The sequence below is a fragment of the Vulpes lagopus genome, chromosome 5 (genome assembly GCF_018345385.1).
Source record: "Vulpes lagopus strain Blue_001 chromosome 5, ASM1834538v1, whole genome shotgun sequence".
In the NCBI taxonomy this organism is placed as follows: domain Eukaryota; kingdom Metazoa; phylum Chordata; class Mammalia; order Carnivora; family Canidae; genus Vulpes; species Vulpes lagopus.
In genome coordinates, this window is record NC_054828.1 from 72,715,735 (window position 1) to 72,737,981 (window position 22,247).

The window sequence follows — 22,247 nt, forward strand, 5'->3', positions numbered from 1 at the left end:
TAGAAATAAATGAGGTGAACATCAGCAACAATTTCTGAGTGAGTATGTATGAAGGAATCAAAGTGCAAAACTGAGCTTGTTTTGTTGAGATAGTCCTGTTTATTCCAAGGCAAACTGAGTAGGGTAAGAGTTTGATTCAACTTCAGACAAGATCCCTGGCCTCTCTCTGCCTCCAGGAGATCTAGAGGATGTAACTACTAAGTAAAGGCATTCATTTGTAATAACTCTTCACAAACTTCACAAACTAACACTTTTACATTCTCAGAGACTATTAGTCCCATCCCTCCATGTCCTCACCTCTCCCACCCCACCTGCCCACACCAGCCACCTCCCCAGGCTCAGTGCTACTCCAGAGAAAGACACAGACTTTGAAGACAGGCAGACCTGAGTTCAAATTTAACACTATTACTTTCTAGGTATGTGACCTTGGGTAGTTCACTTAACCTCTTTGTACCTCAGTTTCTTCATCAGTAAATTGGATGCAATGATACCTACTCATAGATAAAGCATCTGGCTTGTTAGTTCCCAAACCTACTTTCTCATAGTTTCCAAACCTTTCTAGAGGTTCAAAGCCCCTTCAGATAAGGCTTAGCTCATCACTCACAGCAGGAAGTTCTAATCTGCAGGACACCCTCTTGTTTCGCAAACTCCCCCACTCACACTGGCCTTCTCTGAACTGACCAGTTACCATAGCAACCTCTCAGATGGAGTATCCCACCAAGGACTGGAAACAGCCCAACTCCATGCAGACAGCCCCTCCTTCAGGCTGAATCTCATCCTGTGCTCTGTGTCCCTTTCTGGGGCTTGTGCTGTGACTGCAGGGCTGCCCTCCCTCTGCCAGTCTTTGCAGCCAAGGCCCTTAACCTTTCCTTCCTGTCATTGCCTTTCCTGTGGGCTGCATGCAGACAAGTAAATGAGGACTGTGAAGATGCTTTTCCAGAAGCTACATATACTTTCTGCAAAAATATATGTTAGGAGCCCCTTTGGGACTTGGCTTTAGAGCTCAAAATGCTTCCTTCTTAGCACCCTCAAGGATGGTTGTTCTTCATCCACAGAGAACAAATTTGATATTTGTAAACTGCCACATTGTAATATAAGGAAACTGTGGCTAGAAATTGAGGGCTCTGGTGCACCCATCCCTTCTTCAGAGTGGCTGCTTCTCCAAGGTTCTCAGTGTCTTCATTTATAAAAGGGGTTTAGTTGTGAGGATCCAACAAAATGAAGTGGCAATGAAAATGATGTCAAAGCAAAGCAAAGCAAGCAGTAATTGCCAATGCTGTTAGCCTCTTAGGCACTTTCTCCTGGAACTTCCAGGTTACAACCTCTGTAAGAGTAGAAACTTCTGGCATCCTGTTCCACATTGTTTCCCTCAAACCTAGTCCATTGTCTGAAATGGAGTCAGCTCTCCATAAATATTTGCAGATTGGTTGACCAGTTGACTTCTCTGTCTTTGCAATGAAGGGGTTGCATTTAATTATCTTAAGCTTCTTCTCCCACCAGCTGTAAAATGCTGCCTACCCATAGGATGGGGGCTGCAGATGCTATTAACCTTTTTTGTTTTAATAAAAAATGAGGCCCAACCAAAAAGAAATGAAATTTAATTTCTTGCATGTCTCATAAATTTGGCATTTTGAAAAGCAATTCCAAAACAAGAATTTGAGGAATGTTCAATGTAATGGCAACATCGCCAGAAAAACATGTGTAACTTCCCAAAGTGACCACTTTGGAAAGGATTACCCTCAATAGATGGAAATGTTTTTAAATGTTTGTATTTAAAAAAATAAAAATAAAAGGAGTCCTATGACTTTGCAGTCACATGGAGATGAAGAATGTTCACCAGGAGCCCCAACCTGTGAAACACTGCTGAGCCCATCACATCACAAAGGAGCTTCCCTAACATGAGGAGACAGACCCAGAGAGGGACTCAGGGAAGACACCCAGTATGGTAAGAGAGCCTTCTCATTAACCTAAGACAGCCACTTGTCAGCAGGTAAAACAGACAAAAAGGGAAGTGGGGCTAGGCTGGGCTGGGCTTGGCTGAGGCTTGGATGAATCAAGTCTTCCCATGGGGTGGGGATGACCTATCTAAAACACTAGCCTCCATTAAATCTGCTATAAAAGGTTCCTGTCCTGCTGATTGGGTACTCCATATACCTCCTAACAGCCACTTGCTCATCCTGCCTGTACATTAGGTAAGTGCCCTCCTGAGGAACCTCTTTCTCATTCTCAATGTCTTGGTGATCTGAGCTCATAAAACCAGGCTGTCAGATCCAGGCCATAGGTCTGTGGCGCTGGCTGTGGGCAGAAAGTATCTGCTCTGACTGGGCCTCAGGCAAACTGGGCGTGTGCATGTGGGAGAGGATGCTCTTCTGAAGCCATGGGGATCTTTCCTCCTCCCCTATGGCTAGCCTGGCAGCAGCTTCTCTCACCAAAGCCTATTTTAGCAGCAGCAATGGAACCACCCATGTGCTTTCCTGGGCATCAAAGATGTCTTATTCTTAAATTAAGCCTCTTTGCAGTGCTCAGAGTATATGACGCTAGAATCAGGTTACTCCTGCCAACCTGACAATGGGCTTGAAACTTATCACAAAGGAAGGGGTTTACATGGTGGTCCTCCTCCACCTCAGGGCCATATTTAGGCAAGATGAGTTCATAGACTTATCCAAAGAGATGTGAGGGATAACTAAAAAGTCATTATTTTTACTGGCTAGAGGACAATGGTTAGGGTTTGCTATGTAGTAAGCAACAAAAATTCAGGATCTTTTTATTTCTCTGTTGAGATACAATAGTCTGAGTTTTGTACTTCGGTGTAAAAAGCAAAGTCGGCTTGAAAGTTTTGACTACTGCAGGGTAGAAAGGACGCTTCCTGAAGAGCCCACCTGAGGTCGGTAGCCTTTAAAATCCTTCTCGCCACATTGTCCCACTTTCCCCAAGGTCAAGTCTTCCTCCTTCCTGCCTCTCTTCACTGTCCTATCTCTGTACTCAGGCCTCCCTCCTCTTATGCCTTCTCCTTCCCATCTCACAGCACCCTCTCCCAGTGTTCCATCTTATACAGCCTTCCATCTCCCCCTGCATTTGAACCTTGCCATCTCCAATTCCATCTTCTGGTCTCTGAGGCTTCTGCTTTAATGCACCTCCATGTCCCTTTGTCTCTTGCCCACCCAGCTACAACCAAGACTCACTTCAAGCTATGCCCAGACCCCTGGCTAATGAGAAGGAAATCTCTCCTTTCATTTGGGAGCCATTCCTCACAGGCCACAGCACTGTGGGCTGGCAGGAGCCACACACCTATGGGCAGGCTGACCTGCCTCACAGGTCCCAATGCTGAGGTCACATTCAGAGGAACTTAGGACTTGGAGCATTGCCAACAGGGGGTAGCCCAGCCTCTTCCTGAATACATATCCAAAAGGCAGCAAGAAAGGTGAAGTCAGGTCTCTGGTGTTCCTGCTTGGCCCCACCAGAGGCAAGGGTTGACTTACATATCTACTTACTGCCTGTCAGTGTTCCCAGCAGGACCCTAACACCATAAGACAAACGCATTGACTAGATAGACTGTCCTTCTAGACCTAGACTGTATAAGTCTAGAAGGCTCATTGCATTTGGGTAAAGGGGATATGAGCTCTTGGGTTTCTTTGTTCCTTACAAGCTGTGGGGCCTTGAGCTAACCATCTAACTCTTCCGAACCTGTTTCCTCACCTATAAAAAAAAGTGGAGACAATAAGGAGTACAAGAGATTATGCATATGGAAGTGCTTTGTGAGCAGTAGTTTACACAGATGTATAAATATTAGATATGTCTATAATAACATCATAATTACATTTAATTGCTGCCACTTAGTATAAGCCAGCATCTTCCAAGTGCTTTGTATGAATTATCTCTTAATCTTCACAATAATCTACCAAGTGCATACTGTATTACCTTCATTTAACAATGAGTAAACTGAGGCATGGAAAGGCAAAGCAACCTGCCAGAGGTCACCTGACAGGTAGGTGGTGAGGCCTGCTCCTAACCATGGTGTGCCCCTCCTTCTCCTTCATAAAATATGTTAAGTAGGAAAGGAGGAGGGAAGACCCAGACAATAGAGACTGGAAGCAGAACTGTATATGCAAGAAGAGACCTGGAAGAAGCAGGAGGAAATGCTGAAGTTGATTTTAGAAGCCCCCATGGGGGCTTTGTTTCTTTCTCCAGCTTGACTCCAAAGATGCCTCAGCTACTAGGAAACATTCATGGAATCATCGAAGCCTTTCAGCACTATGCCAGGACCCAGGGCAACTGCACAGTGCTCACCCGAGGGGAGCTGAAAAGGTTCCTGGAACACGAGTTTGCTGATATCATTGTGGTATGACATACCTGGCCAGGTGGGGAGGGCAGGAAAGCAGAGAGAGGAAACAGATTTGCCTGCAGATGCTTTGCCTCAAGAATCTGAGGAGGCAGCTGCTGGATCCAGGCTCACTGGGGCTCCTGGACAGCTGTGCAGGCGGAAAGAGGGAGGGCAAAGGAACAAGAGACAGTCACAGCAGTTGACAAGCCTTATCCTTAGAGAAAATATCTTGACTTCAATTAATTCTAATTTGGAGACAAGGTGAAAGAACTCAAAAGGGACATCTCAGGGAGAGACAGAGCCTTTGAATATTCTAGAAATGAAAGTAATTGCTGCTTTCTGCTTCTTCTTAAATCTTATACAGTAACTACTTCCTATGTCTATCAGAAACTTGATCATCCATTAATAAGAATTCATTAGAAGCATAGTTCTGTGTTATGCAGTTGCTCAAAAATATCAGCTGAGTGGTCATATCAGAAATGAGTTTTGGAGGGCAGATTGGTTATTATCAGCTGGGGGGACACTCTGGAAGCCGCTCTCCCACCCTACCCCCAACCACTAGCAAAAGCAGACCCAGGGCCTTGAGGCACTTCCCTGTCTCTCCCTGCCTTTGGTTTGCATCTAAAGCAACTAGGATGATGGTCTTAGGGACAGGAATGTATAGACACAACAGAATGCATATTCAAGACAACTTGTCCCACCAGACCCCACCCACTCCATCTTGGAAAAACACCTGAGCTTTAGTGAAGATCACAGAATCCCCTTGGTCATGTTCCTGTCGTGCTTCTCCTGGTGTTGGGCTTGCTGGAGAGAATCCTGCTCAGGGCCAGGGGCCAAGGACAGCCCAAAGAATCATTATGAGCTCAATCATTCATTCATTCTTCATTGAATCTTGATCCAGTTCTTCTATAGGCCAGAAAGTATGCTAGGCACAGAAGATATAAAACAAAAAGTGCTTTCTACCCTTGTAAGAGGGGTAAGACTGCACAATAAAAGCAATTTCGTGTTAAGGCTACTGTAGCCAGGTGTGTGGCATGGGCCAGCACAGCTGGGCTCCCAAGTTTGGGTATGGAAAGCCTGTAAGCTGAGCACAGTGGCCCAACCACACCTTCCACAGGGGAGGGATACTGACTTGGCCTCTTTTCCACAGAAACCCCAGGATCCTGCCACTGTGGATGAAGTCCTACGCCTGCTGGATGAGGATGACACAGGGACTGTGGAATTCAAGGAATTCCTGGTGTTGGTGTTCAAAGTTGCTCAAGCCTGTTTCAAGACACTGAGTGAGAGTCCTACAGGGGCTTGTGGATCTCAAGTGTCTGGAAGTCTCCCCACTGGAGCCTCACAAGAGCTGGGGAAAGAACAGAGCAGGAGAGCTGAGGTGGGACAGGCCAGGGAAGCACAGCATTGCGGAAGTAGCCAATATGGACAGAGCACACAGGTCTCCAGAGGACAGGCAGGGGCTGAGGTTCAAACCTGGGGCCAGGACAGGCAGTCTGAATCTCAGAAACAAGAGAGCGAGAGCCAGCAGACAGAAGCTGGGAGGCGTGTGCAGCAGACTGAGAGACTAGGAGAAGATAAGAGTCACCAGATCAGACAGAGGAGGTCAGAGACACAGTCACAGACCAGGGAACAGAACAGAGCCCAACACACAAGTGAACCAGTGACTGGAGCTGGAACTAGAACTCAGACAGATGTGACCCATACAGTGACACAGACAGAGGTGACCCAGATTATGGAGCAGGACAGGAGCCATCAGATAAGAAGCCCTAGCACCCAATCACAGGAGTCTACCCATGGCCAGACCAGAGGGACTGGGGTCCAGGGTCAAGATAAGAGCCAGACCAGCCAAATGGTGACAGGAGGACACATTCAGACAAAGGCAGGGCCACAAACCCAGAGACATGCACAGGCCACGGAGCAGGACAGGAGCCAGACTGCAAGGCATGTAGTGGATAGAGATGAGGGACAGACTCAGAGACAGTCAGGCAGTAGTCACAGATGGACACAAGTGAGCCACTACGAGGCAGGAGAGGGGAAGCTGGGAGAACAGGCCCAGGCTGTGGCAAGCACTCTGACAGGCAGACAGGACTGGAGCAGCACTCACCCAAGGTGCAGTGTGACAGGAGGGCAGGGAGAGAGAGAACCCATAGTGATTACCCAGGAGTGGGTAGGTGACCACACAAGGGAGATGGAGATTCCCAGGCAGGACCAGGGCAGTCTGTGCACTGGTATACCTACAGCCCAGGGCCAGGAGGCAGCTCAGTCAGAAGGGAAACCAGGCCTCACAGCCAAGGGGCTATATTCCTACTTCAAAAGCAACAAGCCATGAGTGTTCCAGGCCCAGACTCCAATGCCCAGTACCAGAAGAAAACAGCTGCAGAGCGGTTGGCTTGTCCGGCCCTGGCCACTCCAGTTGGCATGTCTCTTGATATCAGCTCTTAATCATGGTGTTTCTCTCTTAGGTCTTTCTCAATGATAACATTTCTGCAAGGTGCTTTCTACATTAAACTCTTTTCTCATCTGCTCTACTGTGCAAGTACTCTCATAAACAGGAAGACACAGAGCCAGTCATCCATTTGTGCTAAATTCTCCTCAGTTTGTGGGGGTTTTCAGAGCTACTTTTATCTCTTCCATCTGTCCATTGACCCATCTATCCTAAAGCAGCAATAAAACTTTCCTAAGGAACTCAGCTCTGTGTCCCTTTCAGTCACTATTGACATGATGGACTTAGGGCTACAGAGCCATGATAATGAACTAGACATGGTCCCTACCCTAGAAGAGCAACTGGTTGAGAAAATATTGCACAATATTCCAAGAGTTATAAACATGTGAAAAGAGCAGATATCATATTTTTATACTTAGTAGAGATGGATTATAAAAGTTTTCAACCAGAAAAGGCTTTTTTGCAAGGCTCTTAAAAGACAAGCAGGATTTAGGTAGGTAGGTAACATTCTAATTCTAGAGTGTTAAGTCTCTGTTCACATGTAAGTTCATATAAGAAGGCTGACTTAAGGTTACTAATAAATGGAAGAAGGCTGCTGCGGACTATGTAAGCGAGAAGGGAAAGGCATGTGCTACCAGGAACTGCACCAGGAACCAGAACCTGGCTCCTCCTGTGTGTCAGCTCTGACCTCTCATTATGTCTCATTAGCTGGATATGAAAAAGTTATGGGGTAGAAATTTTAACTCTGGTTTATTGTCACAATCACCTCAGACGTAGTTTTTAAAATATAGTTTTATTCATATAACACGAGACTCTGGGTCCACAGGTTTCTAGTGGAGGCTACAAAAACTGTGTAAAAACTTATGGGGGCTTCTGCCTCTGATAGTGTGGCAGACTAGGTACTCTAAAGGGCCTTCCACAACAAAATAACTAGATCCTGCATAAAGAATATTTTCCATTTCATTTTGTGTTACAAGAAGTAAGGGCAATCTCTAAGGAGAAAACAAAATGTGTTAGGGTGAATAACAACCCTTAGGTGGGGGAGAAGTTGTGGTGGTGGAGTAGTAGGGTGACCCTATGCTTGCCTTGTCCCTTGACACAGCTAGATAAACATCAAATCATTCTGAACACTTAAGAAATCTACCTGGGGATTGAGAGAACAAACTGCATAACTAGAGCGAGAGAAGAGGCCACTCGTGGAAGGTAGGAGGTTCAGAAATGTGATTTGAGGGATAAAAGAGTCATGGAGACTGTAGAGGAGAGGGAGCCCTGATCAGATAGAGAGGAGAGAGAAAGAGAACAGGGCACAGGGCATTGCATAAGAAAAACAATTCTCCAAAATCATTGATGGGGAAAACAAGAGGGGCTGATTATTGCAAGTTTTTACAAGCAGCAGAGCTCAAAGTCTGACATTTTAGAAGTCTGTGAGATTGCCAGGGTAAAGCCTGGTGGGTGTAGAGGCATTTCTGTGGAGAAGGATAGAGGCCCAGGAGCGGGGAGTGTGGCTAGGAGAGATAGTTCCTCTTCTTGGAGTGCATTTGGGAGAGGTGGCATGGCCTGTCTGGGGACAAATGAGCCAATGAGCCCCATAAGAGTAGAGACACCTGCTGAGGGGAGCTAACCTGGACACTAGTTTTTTGCTGAATTTTAAACTTCAAACACCTGCACATTCTTAAAACTGCCTTCAGGGACAAACCAGCACCAGCCCTGGTGCACGGAGACCCTCCTCAGAGGATCAGCACTGGTCTGTGCCCCACCAGATCCCTAAAATTTGGAGTTTTAAAACCCAGCCCATGTGCCTGAGATAAAACACAGGAGCATGGCCTTCCAGGTGGACAGACAACCTAGACACAGATAGGGTGAAGGCAGTGTTCTTTTTTTTAAAATTTTATTTATTTATTCATGAGACACACACACAGAGAGAAAGAGAGAGAGAGAGAGAGGCAGAGACACAGGTAGAGGGAGAAGCAGGTTCCATGCAGGGACCCCGACGTGGGACTCAATCCTGGATCTGCAGGATCAGGCCCTGGGCCGAAAGTGGCACTAAACCACTGAGCCACCCGGGATTCCCTGAAGGCAGGGTTCTGACAGAAGTCAGGGACACAAGAGGGAAGATTGTTGCTCTTCTGTAAAGCCTTCCTGAATAATGGCAGATGCAAATGCCCCACTCTGGGGACAAGAGAGTGGGCTAACACCATTTGTACCCCCACCTAGGAGCACTGACCCACTTTAGTGAGAAATACAGTGCCTTTGGTGGAAGTTGAAGCCACTTACACCAAGCACCACTCCACTGCACCCTGCAGGTGCAGCTACACTAGGGCAAGACCACCTGAGAATCAGAGCAGCAGGCCCCTCCCCCAGAAAACCAGCACATCCCCCCTACAGGCACCAACTCTACTGACCACAGAGAGCTGCAAAGCTTCAGCTGTAGAGGAAATAGGATCTAGCATTTTAACAAGCAATCCAAATACAACTAGTTAAAACTTTCCATACAGCGGACAATGTTCAAACACCCCCCATTGCAGGCAAAGGGAAACTCTGCAGAGGACGGATCTGAGGGAAAGAGCAGCTAAAACACAACAAAAGAGTGCAAACAGCATATACCAGAAACATTCCTGAAGCACCAGGATCTGGACAGATCAGCGGACAATGTTCAAACACCCCCCACTGCAGGCAAAGGGAAACTCTGCAGAGGACGGATCTGAGGGAAAGAGCAGCTAAAACACAACAAAAGAGTGCAGACAGCATATACCAGAAACATTCCTGAAGCACCAGGATCTGGACAGAATAGGACCTCTTAGTCATAAAGCCAATACTCTCAGGAGCAATAAACATAACAGGCTTTCCTACACATAAAAGACAGAGACCTAGATGAAATGCCAAAGTTGAAGAATTGATCCCAAAAGAAAAAACAGAGATCTAAAAGCAACAGAGATCTAATAGCCAGAGATCTAATAGCAACATATGGAAGTAATATGTCGGATTTAGAATTTAAAACAACAATCATAAGATTACTAGCTGGACTTCAGAAAAGCATAGAAGACAACAGGGAGTCCCTTACCACAGAGATAAAAGACCTAAACACTAGCCAAGCCAATTTTTTAAAAACTATAACCGAGATGCAAAACCAACTGGATGTAATGACCACAAGGATGGAAGAAGTGGAAGAATGAATAAGTGATATAGAAGACAGAATTATGGAAAACAATGAAGCTGAAAATAATGTAGACTTAGGAAACTCAATGACTCTATAAAGTGTAATAATATTCATATCATAGGTGTTCCAGAAGAAGGGGGGAGGGCAGAAGGTTTATTTGAGCAAATTATAGCTGAAAATTTCCCTAATCTGAGGAAGGAAACAGACATCTAAATCCGGGAAACACAGAGAACTCCCATTAAAATCAACAAAAACAGGTCAACACCAAGATATATTTGTAGTAAAATTAGGAAAACACAGAAATACAGAAATTAGGAAACACAGAAATAAAGAAATAAATAAAGAATCCTTAAAGCCACAAGGGAGCAAAGGTCATTAACCTACAAGGGAAGACAGATCACGTTCACAGCAGAAATGTGGCAGGCCAGAAAAAAGTGGCATGATATATTAAACACACAAAATGGGAAAAATCTGCAGCCAAGCATACTTTATCAGCAAGGCTGTCATTCAGAAGGAGAGATAACGAGTTTTCCAGAAAAACAAAAACTAAAGGAGTTTGTGACCACTAAACCAGCATGCAGGAAATATTAAAGGAGACTTTGAGGGGGAAAGAAAGACCAAAAGCAACAGAGGCTAGAAAGGAACAGTGAACATCTCCAGAAATATAGACTTTACAGTAATACAATGACACTAAATTCATATCTATCAATAATCACTCTGAAAATAAATGGACTAAATGCTCCAATCAGAATATATAGAGTATCAGAATAAATTTAAAAAAAAAAAAAACAAGACTCTTCGGAGAAGGACAAACATTATATGGTCTCATTCATTTGGGGAATATAAAAAATGGTGAAAGGGAATAAAGAGGAAAGGAGAAAAAATGAGTGGGAAATATCAGAAAGGGAAACAGAACATGAAAGACTCCTAACTCTGGGAAACAAACTAGGGGTGGTGGAATGGGAGGTGGGCAGGGGTGGGTGGGTGGAGGTGACTGGGTGACAGGCACTGAGGTGGGCACTTGACAGGATGAGCACTGGGTGTTATTCTATATGTTGGCAAGTTGAACACCAATAAAAAATAAATTTATAAAAAAAACAAGACTCCTCTATATGCTGCCTACAAGAGACTCATTTTACACCTAAGGACATCTGAAGATTGAAAGTGAAGGGATAGGGGCACCTGTGTGGCTCAGTGGTTGAGCATCTGCCTTTGGCTCAGGTCATGATCCCAGGGTCCTCGGATTGAGTACCACATCAGGCTCCCTGCAGAAAGCCTGCTTCTCCCTCTGCCTATGTCTCTCCTGAATAAATAAATAAAATCTTTAAAAAAAATGAAAGTGAGGGGATGAAGTAATATTTATCATGGTAATGGACATTTTTGAAAAAAGCCAGAGTAGCCATACTTACATCAGAAATACTAGATTTTAAGCCAAAGAGTGTAACAAGAGATGAAGGGCACTATATCATAATGAAAGGGTATGTCCAACAAGAATATCTAACAATTATATATATTTATGCCCCTAACTTGGGAGCACTCAAGTATATAAGTAAATTAATAACAAACATGAAGAAACACATTGATAATACAATAATAGTAGGGTGCTTTAACATCCTCCTTGCAGCAATGGACATATTATCTAAGCAGAAAATCAACAAGGAAACAATGGATTTGAATGACACACTGGACCAGATGGATTTAGCAGATATATTCAGAACATTTCATCCTAAGGCAGAATACACATTCTTTTCGAGTGTACATGGGATGTTTTCCAGAATATATCACATCCTGGGCCACAAAGCAGGCCTCAACCAGTACAAAAAGATTGAGATCAGACCACAAAGATATGAAACTTGAAGTCAACCACAAGAAGAAATTGGAAAGACCACCAATACATGGAGATTAAAGAACATCCTACTGAAGACTGAATGGGTTAACCAGAAAATTAAAGAAGAAATTTAAAAATATATGGAATCATATGTAAATTAAACACAACAGTCCAAAACCTTTCAGAAGCAGCAAAGGTAGTCCTAAGAGGGAATTATACTGCAATACAGGCCTACTTTAAGAAGGAAGAAAATCTCAAAGACACAACCTAATCTTATACCTAAAGGATCTAGAAAAGAGATAGCAATAAAGCCTAAACTACCAAAACTGAAACAGGAAGAAATAACAACTTTGAACAGACTGATAACTAGCAAAGAAAGTGAAACAGTAATAAAAAATCTCCCAAAAAACAGAAGTCCATGCTCAGATGGCTTCCCAGGGTAATTCTATCAAATATTTGAAGAAGAGCTAATAGCTATTCTTCTCAAACTGTTCCCCAAAAATAGAAATGGAAAGAAAATTTCCAAATTGATTCTATGACACTAACATTACCTTGATTCCAAAACCTTTAGACAAAGAGACCACAAAAAAGAACAATTACATGCCAGTATCCCTGGTGAACATGGATGCCAAATTTCTCACCATGGTACAAGCCAATAGGATCCAACAGTACATTAAAAGGATTACTTACCACAATCAAATGTGATTTACTCCTGGGATGCAAGGGTGGTTCAACCTTAGCAAATCAATCAATGTGATACATCACACTAATAAAAGAAAGGAAACAAACTATATGATCCTCTCAATTGATGCAGAAAAAGCATTTGACAAAATATAGCATCTTTTCTTGACCAAAACTCTCCACAGTGTAGGGATGGAAGGAACATACCTCAATATCATAAAAGCTATCTATGAAAAGCCCACAGTGAATATCATTCTCAGTGGAGAAAACTGAGAGCTTTTCCCCTAAAGTCAGGAACAACACAGGGATGTCCACTCTCAACACTGTTGTTCAACATAGTACTAAGTCCTAGCCTCAGCAATTAGACAGCACAAAGAAATAAAAGGCATTCAAATCAGCAAAAAGAAATCAAACTCTCACTCTTCACAGATGACATGATATTTTACGTGGAAAACCCAAAAGAACCTATGCCAAGATTGCTAGAACTCATACAACAATTCGGCAATGTGGTAAGATATAAAATCAATGCCCAGAAATCAGTTGCATTTCTATACATTAACAATGAGACTGAAGAAAGAGAAATTAAGGAATCAATCTCACTTACAACTCCACTAAAAGCTATAAGATACCTAGGAATAAACCTAACTAAAGAGGCAAAATATCCATACTCTAAAAACTATAGAACGCTTAGGAAAGAAATTGAAGAAGATACAAAGAGATAGCAAAACATTCCATGCCCATGGATTGGAAGAATAAATATTGTTAAAATGTCTATGCTACTCAGAGCAATCTACACTTTAAATGCAATGTATTGAAAGTTTCAAATGAACATTTTTCACAGAGCTGGAACAAATAATATAAAACTTGAGTGGAACCAGATAGGACCTTGAATACCCAGAGGAATGTAGTAGAAGAAAACCAAAGCTGGTGGCATCACAATGCCAGACTGCAAGTTCTATTACAAAAGTATTACAAAGCCATCAAGACAGCATGGTACTGGCACCGAAAACAGACACACAGATCAATGGAACAGAATAGAGATCCCAGAAATGGATCCTCAACTCTATGGTCAACTGATCTTCGACAAAGCAGGAAAGAATATCCAATGGAAAAAGAACAGTCTTTCCACAAATGGTGCTGGGAAATTGGATAGCCACCTGCAGAAGAATGAAACTGGAACACTTTCTTACACCATAGACAAAAATAAACTCAAAATGGATGAAAGACCAAAATGTGAGACAAATCCATCAAATCCCAGAGGAGAACACGGGCAGCAACCTCTTCAACCTCAGCCACAGAAACTTTTTGCCAGATATGTTTCCAAAGGCAAAGGAAACAAAAGCAAAAATGAACTATTGGGACTTCATCAAGATAAAAAGCTTCTCCATAGCAAAGGAAACAGTAAAAAAACTAAAACACAGCCTATGGAATGGGAGAAGATATTTGACATGATACTCTATGTAAAAAATCCAGGGGCCCCTGGTTCTCTCAGTGGTTGAGCATCTGCCTTCGGGTCAGATCATGATCATGGGGTCCTGGGGTGGAGTCCCACATTGGCCTCCCCACGGGTAGCCTGCTTCTCCCTCTGCCTGTGTCTCTGCCCTTCTCTCTGTGAATCTCATGAGTAAATAAATAAAATCTTTAAAAAAATAATGGCATACTTGCTCTCAGCTCAAGTGTTAAGTATTGAGAAGAACTGAACAACACAATTAATAAGATATAAAGAACTTTTCGATGATCTGTATTTTTTTATCTGATTCTTTTTATTCTTGAAAATGTGGCTACTATGATATTCAAAATTACACATGCAACTCACATTTGTGGTCCATGTTATGTTCCTGTTAAATAGCATTGGCTTATATGCTGTTTAAAATGTTCCTTGACCGAGCTCCCTAAAGGGTTGCAGTGCGCGCCAGGCTGGACCCAGGAGCAGCTTGGAGGCGGCTCGGGCAGAGGCTCCGCATGGAGGGAGCTGTGTGGTGGGAGCGGGATTCCAGCAGCGCAGGCCTGGGAGACCAGGGCGCCGGGGACACAGCGCTCCCCCGGGACAGGCAGAGGCTGGGAGGGCACAGGACAGCAAGGACACTCCTGCCACTGGGCGGCCCCTAGCTGTGCATATCAGCAGCCCCCACCCCTGGAGCATCCAGGCCCCAGCAGACTGAGAGCTCTGGTAGTTACTGCAGGAGCTGACTCTACGGCTAGAGAGCTGGCCGCCACTGTTGTTGTTCCTCCTGGGGCATCACACGCTGAACAACCCCCACTAAGCTTCACAGTGGCCTCACGGGACAAACAGGATAAACAACTCAACCTGAGCCATGCACCAGGCAGGGGGCTGAGCAGCTCCCCCAAGGGCTCACACCTGAGAATCAGCACAGCAGGCCCCTCCCCCAGAAGACTAGCTAGAGGGACAGGGGAAAAACAAGTTATTGACCAAACAGCACTGGAAAGTTCCAGGGAAGTTGAGGGATTTACAGTATATAGAATCAGAGGATACGCCCCCTTCTTTTTGTTTTCTGTTGCTTCCCCCACCCCCAATTTTTTCTTCCTTTTTTTTTCTTCTTCTCTTATTTTTTTCTCTTTTTCTTTTCTTCTTTCTATTCTCTCTTTTTCTCCTTTTCCCAGTACAACTTGTTTTTGGCCACTCTGCACTGAGCAAAATGACTGGAAGGAAAACCTCACCTCAAAAGAAAGAATTAGAAACAGTCCTCTCTCCCAAAGAGTTGCAAAATTTGGATTACAATTCAATGTCAGAAAAACAATTCAGAAGCACTATTATAAAGCTACTGGTGGCTCTAGAAAAAAGTATAAAGTACTCAAGAGACTTCATGACAGCAGAATTTAGATCTAATCAGGCAGAGATTAAAAATCAATTAAATGAGTGAGTGACATAGAAGACAAGTTGATGGCAAGGAGGGAAACTGAGGAAAAAAGAGAAAAAGAACTAAAAGATCAAGAGGATAGATTAAGGGAAATAAATGACAGCCTCAGGAAGAAAAATCTACGTTTAATTGGGGTTCCCAAGGGCACCAAATGGGACAGAGGTCCAGAATATGTATTTCAACAAATCATAGCTGAAAACTTTCCTAACCTGGGAAGGGAAACAGGCATTCAGATCCTGGAAATAGAGAGATCCCCCCCTAAAATCAATAAACACCGCTCAACACCTCGGCATTTAATAGTGAAGCTTGCAAATTCCAAAGATAAAGAGAAGATCCTTAAAGCAGCAAGAGACAAGAAACCCCTGACTTTTATGAGGAGGAGTATTAGGGTAACAGCAGATCTCTTCACAGAGACCTGGCAGGCCAGAAAGGGCTGGCAGGATATATTCAGGGTCCTAAATGAGAAGAACATGCAGCCAAGAATAGTTTATCCAGCAAGGCTGTCATTGAGAATAGACGGAGAGATAAAGAGCTTCCAAGATAGGCAGAAACTGAAAGAATATGTGATCATGAAGCCAGCTCTGCAAGAAATATTAAGAGGGATTCTGTTATAGAGGAAGTCCAAGGGAACAATCTACAAAAACAAGGACTGAATAGGTATCATGATGACACTAAATTCATACCTTTCCATAGTAACTCTGAACATGAATGGCTTAATGACCCCATCAAAAGGCACAGGGTTTCAGACTGGATAAAAAATCAAGACCCATTTGCTGTCTACAAGAGACTCATTTTAGACATAAGGACACCTACAGCCTGAAAATAAAAGGATGGAAACCATGTACCATTCAAATGTTCCTCAAAAGAGAGCAGGGGTAGCCATCTTTATGTCAGATAAACTAAAATTTACCCCAAAGACTGTAGTGAGAGATGAAGAGGGACACTATATCATACTTAAAAGATCTATTGTTGGACCCTGGCTCACGGGTGCCAACGTGTCCCGGTGGATGCCCCAGAGACTCAGACCCCAGACAGGCAGATGCAATTAGCAAGAGGGTTTATTGAACGTTTGCGCAAACGGGCTCTCCGCCTCAGAGGTGGCAGAGCGCCCCGATTAGTAATTACAGGCATCTTTTAAAGGCAAAGAAAACGCGGGAGTAGCATAGCATTCGGGTTATGACGTGATTGATTCCTTTGAAGGTCAACACGACCATGTTCAGGGACTTTTCCAGTCAGGGCGAGGGGGGTGGATAGTTTTCTTATCTCAGAAAAACAGAATGTTTTTGTTGCTTGAATTCATGGGAGGTGCCTGGATGGGCTGCCTCAGGGTTAGGCCTGGTCCCACTCACGGGTGTGTGTGTGGGGGGGGGGGGGGGTTCTTCATTCCCTCCTCTTTGTTTGGACTGATTTTAACCTTAAAATCTTAGGGAACTTTTATTTCTTCAGTTTGAAGGGCCCGATATTGTTGAGTTAGTACCAGAGCTTGGGTAATGGACAATCTTTCTCGGATGAACTGGAGCAGCCGGTTGAGGATGCAGGGGCGGAAAGTTAGCAGCAGGAGCAAGATAACTAGAGGGCCCATAATGGTAGAGATTAGGGTGGTCATGCAGGGAGACTGGTTAAACCAGCCTTCAAACCAACCCTGCTGGGCCTCCCGGTCCCTTTGTCTTTTATTTAGCCTATCTCTGAGTTTGGCCATGGAGTCCCTGATGACTCCAGAGTGGCCTGCATAGAAACAGCATTCCTCTCCCAGGGCCGCACACAGTCCTCCCTCTTTCAGGAATAGTAAATCCAAGCCTCTCCTGTTTTGAAGTACTACTTCTGAAAGTGAGGTGAGGGACTGTTCTAACTTAGAAACTGATTGCTCTAGTGCCCGTAGATCTTTATCTACAGCTGCCTGGAGTTCTAAATAACGTCGTGAGGGGATCCCTGGGTGGCGCAGCGGTTTGGCACCTGCCTTTGGCCCAGGGCGCGATCCTGGAGACCCGGGATCGAATCCCACATCAGGCTCCCGGTGCATGGAGCCTCCTTCTCCCTCCGCCTGTGTCTCTGCCTCTCTCTCTGTGACTATCATAAATAAATAAAAAATTAAAAAAAAAATAAATAACGTCGTGAGCCCTGGATCAGAGCAGCTGCGCCAGTACCCACCCCAGTTGCGACCCCTAGTCCCAGCATAATGGCTAGGGTTAGGGAGACAGGCTCGCGCTGAAAACGGGTGGGATGTCTGTCATATTGATTTTTTAGAGTTTCAGCAGGGTGATAGAATACCCTGGGCATAATCTGCACCATAACACAGAAGTCCTCAGAGTCATTTAGGACCTGAGCAGATACACAGGCCTTTGTTGCATGCCCACCAGGTTCCCGGCTGGGGCACCAGGTAAGAGTCAGTCCCTAAAATCAGGGCGGCAATATTGCAGAGTTCCTGGTAACCTGGGTGAGTATAGTTAGCCTTGACAGTGATGTAATCCCAGGAGGAGGAGGGCCTCCCATCCTGTGTCTCCCGTAGTCTCGCACCCCCAATTTTTACAATGGCAGTGTTCCCCCCCCCCATAGGTGGGATTTAGCCTGCGATCTCTGTGGTACTCGGGACAGACATAGAAGGGGAGGGTACGTAACATGGCCCTCCTTAGGCATCCCACATCCTCCCCAGGGGTTTAGTCCTTTTCTTCTGGGGGGCTTTAGAGGTGCCGGAATACCCCTCTAGGTCCCATGGGCTGGGGGCCCCTATGGTTAATTTACATAAGTCAGGATATAGGTTGGGCCACCAGGTTCCCATGGGAGTAGTTTTTGTTATTGACCTGACCTTGTCCCCCCAGACGTTAATACCTGCCAGGTTAACTTTTTGGGGGCATGACGGTTACCTTTGGTGGGGGTGAAAAGCGTTAGGAGAGGTAGGAATATAACAATTGTCATTGAAAAATTTTTGAAAGTCTTATCTTGAATGGGTTTTGGGTGCGGTGGAGCTTCCATTGGAGTGGCTCGCCCTGGCTGGCGTCAGCGGTGCTCGTTGATGGGGCGTGCTTGACGTGTGAGGCGTGGACCCAAGCAGCAATGCCGTCTACTTTTAGGGCGGTTGGGGTGGTTAGTAGTACGGTGTATGGGCCCTTCCGGCGGGACTCAAGGGTCCTGGACTGATGTCTCCTGACGTGGACGGAGTCACCGATCTGGAACGGGTGTGGGTCGGTTGCATCTCCGGGGCGGTAGACAGCTGCAAGGGGTCTCCAGATCTGGTGCTGGATAATCTGGAGCGCCTTTAGCCGGTCCTGTAAACCGGGAGCATTAGCAAGAGGGTCAATAGCAGAATCTAGTAAGTCCATCACTGGTGGGGGACCTCCATAGAGAATCTCGTAAGGAGTTAGTCCATGACATGTGGGAGTGTTCTGGACTCGGAACAGGACCATGGGGAGGAGTTGGACCCAGTCTCTAGTGCCAGTCTCCAATGTCAATTTAGTTAGGGTCTCTTTAATTGTTCTATTCATTCTTTCTACCTGTCCTGAGCTCTGGGGTCTGTATGCACAATGTAATTTCCAATTTATCCCCAGTAATCTGGCCACCAACTGACTTACCTGGGAGGCGAAGGCAGGGCCGTTATCCGACCCTATTACCTTGGGCAGTCCAAACCGGGGGAAAATTTCTTCTAGGATTTTCTTGATAACCACCTGGGCAGTTTCTCATCTGGTGGGGAATGCTTCTGTCCATCCTCCTGTGGGCCTAGTGCAGCGGCTCGTGCTGTTTCATCGGCCATCCTGTTCCCCTCTGCTACTGGGTCATTGCCGTGCTGATGTCCAGGACTGAATTATACTCAATTTTTTGCTGTCAGTATAAATGTTGACCTTTTTGTCCTTAGCCTTTTTTAGGGCCTGAGTTAGGGCTATAAGCTCCGCCCTTTGAGCTGAAGTTCCAGGCTCTAGGGCACTGGCCCAGATGACAGTTTTGTTTTTTGTTTTTTGTTTTTTTTTTATCTATCATGGCCGCCCCGGCTTTACGTTCACCATTTCGTAGAAAGCTACTCCCATCTGTGTACCAGGTTGCTTCAGCATCTGGCATAGGCTGGTCCGTCAAGTCCCCTCTGGTGCCACGGACCTCAGCTAGGATCTGGTGGCAATCATGCATTATCAGGGAGGGGGACTTGGTTTCTGGAAGCAAGGTGGCTGGGTTTAGGGATGTAGCCGTTCCGAACCGTATCCACTCGGAATTCAGTAACATGGCCTGATAATGGGTCACCCGAGCGTTTGAGAGCCATCGATCAGGGGGCTGGCGGATGACTGTCTCTATGGCGTGGGGGGCCACCACCGTGAGGGGTTGGCCAAAAGTCAACTTGTCTGAGTCTTTAACCAGGACTGCCACAGCCGCTATAATTCGGAGACATGGGGGCCATCCTGCAGCCACGCTGTCTAATTTTTTTGAAAAGTATGCCACGGGCCTTCTCCAGGGTCCCAGTTTCTGAGTTAGGACCCCTTTGGCTATTCCTTTGTGTTCATCAGCATATAGCGTAAATGGTTTGGTCATATCTGGGAGGCTCAGGGCAGGGGCGGTCAATAGGGCCCTTTTTATTTTGTCAAAAGCCAATTGTTGCTCCTTTCCCCAGTGGTAGGGGGTGTTGGATTTCGTGAGAGGATATAGGGGAGCCGCCAGCTCTGCAAACCCGGGTACCCAGAGGCGGCAGAACCCGGCACTTCCGAGGAACTCTCATAGCCCTCTGGCATTAGTGGGTGCTGGGATCAGGGCTACAGCCTTTGTGCGGCCCTCCGTCAGCCACCTCTGGCCTCCTTCCAGGAGATATCCCAGATAGGTCACTTGTCTCTGGCCTATTTGGGCCTTATTGGCAGAGGCCCTATATCCCAGTTCTCCCAGTCTCTCGAGCAGCGTCCCCGTACCTTTTACACAATCCTGTTCTGTCTTAGCTGCCAGAAGCAAATCATCCACGTACTGCAGGAGGATGAGGTCCGGATGGTCAACTCGGAAGTCTGCCAAATCCTGGTGCAAGGCTTCGTCGAACAAGGTGGGGGAGTTTTTGAATCCCAGGCATTCAGATCCAGGAAATAGAGAGATCCCCCCCTAAAATCAATAAAAACCGCTCAACACCCCGACAATTTATAGTGAAGCTTGCAAATTCTAAAGATAAAGACAAGATCCTTAAAGCAGCAAGAGACAAGAGATCCCTGACTTTTATGGGGAGGAGTATTAGGGTAAAATCAGACCTCTCCACAGAGACCTGGCAGGCCAGAAAGGGCTGGCAGGATATATTCAGGGTCCTAAATGAGAAGAACATGCAACCAAGAATAGTTTATCCAGCAAGGCTCTCATTCAAAATGGAAGGCAAGATAAAGAGCTTCCAAGACAGGCAGGAACTGAAAGAATATGTGACCTGCAAACCAGCTCTGCAAGAAATTTTAAGGGGGACTCTTAAAATTCCCTTTAAGAAGAAGTTCAGTGGAACAATCCACAAAAACAAGGACTGAATAGATGTCATGATGACACTAAACTCATATCTGTCAATAGTAACTCTGAACGTGAATGGGCTTAATGACCCCATCAAAAGGTGCAGGGTTTCAGACTGGATAAAAAAGCAGGACCCATCTATTTGCTGTCTACAAGAGACTCATTTTAGACAGAAGGACACCTACAACCTGAAAATAAAAGGTTGGAGAACCATTTATCATTCAAATAGACCTCAAAAGAAAGCAGGGGTAGCCATCCCTATATCAGATCAACTAAAATTTACACCGAGGACTGTAGTGAGAGATGAAGAGGGACACTAGCTCATATTAAAGGATCTATCCAACAAGAGGACTTAACAATCCTCAATATATATGCCCCGAATATGGGAGCTGCCAAATATTTAAACCAATTAATAACCAAAGTGAAGAAATACTTAGATAATAATACACTTATCCTTGGTGACTTCAATCTAGTGCTTTCTACCCTCGATAGGTCTTCTAAGCACAACATCTCCAAAGAAATAAGAACTTTAAATGATACACTGGACCAGATGGATTTCACAGATATCTACAGAACTTTACATCCAAACTCAACTGAATACACATTCTTCTCAAGTGCACATGGAAATTTCTCCAGAATAGACCACATACTGGGACACAAATCGGGTCTGAACCGATACCAAAAGATTGGGATCGTCCCCTGCATATTCTCAGACCATAGTGCCTTGAAATTAAAACTAAATCACAACAAGAAGTTTGGAAGGACCTCAAACACGTGGAAGTTAAGGACCATCCTGCTAAAAGATGAAAGGGTCAACCAGGAAATTAGGGAAGAATTAAAAATATTCATGGAAACTAATGAGAATGAGGATACAACCGTTCAAAATCTTTGGGATGCAGCAAAAGCAGTCCTAAAGAGGAAATAAATCTCAATACAAGCATCCATTCAAAAACTGGAAAGAACTCAAATACAAAAGCTAACCTTACACATAAAGGAGCTAGAGAAAAAACAGCAGATGGACCCTACACCCAGCAGAAGAAGAGAGTTAATTAAAATTCGAGCAGAACTCAACGAAATCAAGACCAGAAGAACTGTGGAACAGATCAACAGAACCAGCAGTTGGTTCTTTGAAAGAATTAATAAGATAGATAAACCATTAGCCAACCTTATTAAAAAGAAGAGAGAGAAGACTCAAATTAATAAAATCATGAATGAGAAAGGAGAGATCACTACCAACACCAAGGAAATACAAACGATTTTAAAAACATATTATGAACAGCTATACGCCAATAAATAAGGCAATCTACAAGAAATGGACGCATTCCTGGAAAGCCACAAACTACCAAAACTGGAAGAGGAAGAAATAGAAAACCTGAACAGGCCAATAACCGGGGAGGAAATTGAAGCAGTCATCAAAAACCTCTCAAGACACAAGAGTCCAGGGCCAGATAGATTCCCAGGGGAATTCTATCAAACGTTTAAAGAAGAAATCATAC

At 44.8% G+C, this 22,247-nt stretch overlaps 1 protein-coding gene and 1 pseudogene across 1 annotated transcript; both read left to right on the top strand.

Moving 5' to 3' along the window:
* LOC121492027 overlaps nucleotides 1-22,247 on the top strand; it is a 332,162-nt pseudogene that overhangs the window by 223,292 nt on the left and 86,623 nt on the right.
* Nucleotides 1,833-6,941, top strand: CRNN (cornulin). Its single transcript, XM_041757249.1, has 3 exons — nucleotides 1,833-1,945; nucleotides 4,189-4,339; nucleotides 5,472-6,941. The coding sequence occupies exons 1-3, from the start codon at nucleotides 1,899-1,901 to the stop codon at nucleotides 6,648-6,650; spliced, it is 1,377 nt and encodes a 458-aa protein (XP_041613183.1). The 5' UTR covers nucleotides 1,833-1,898; the 3' UTR covers nucleotides 6,651-6,941.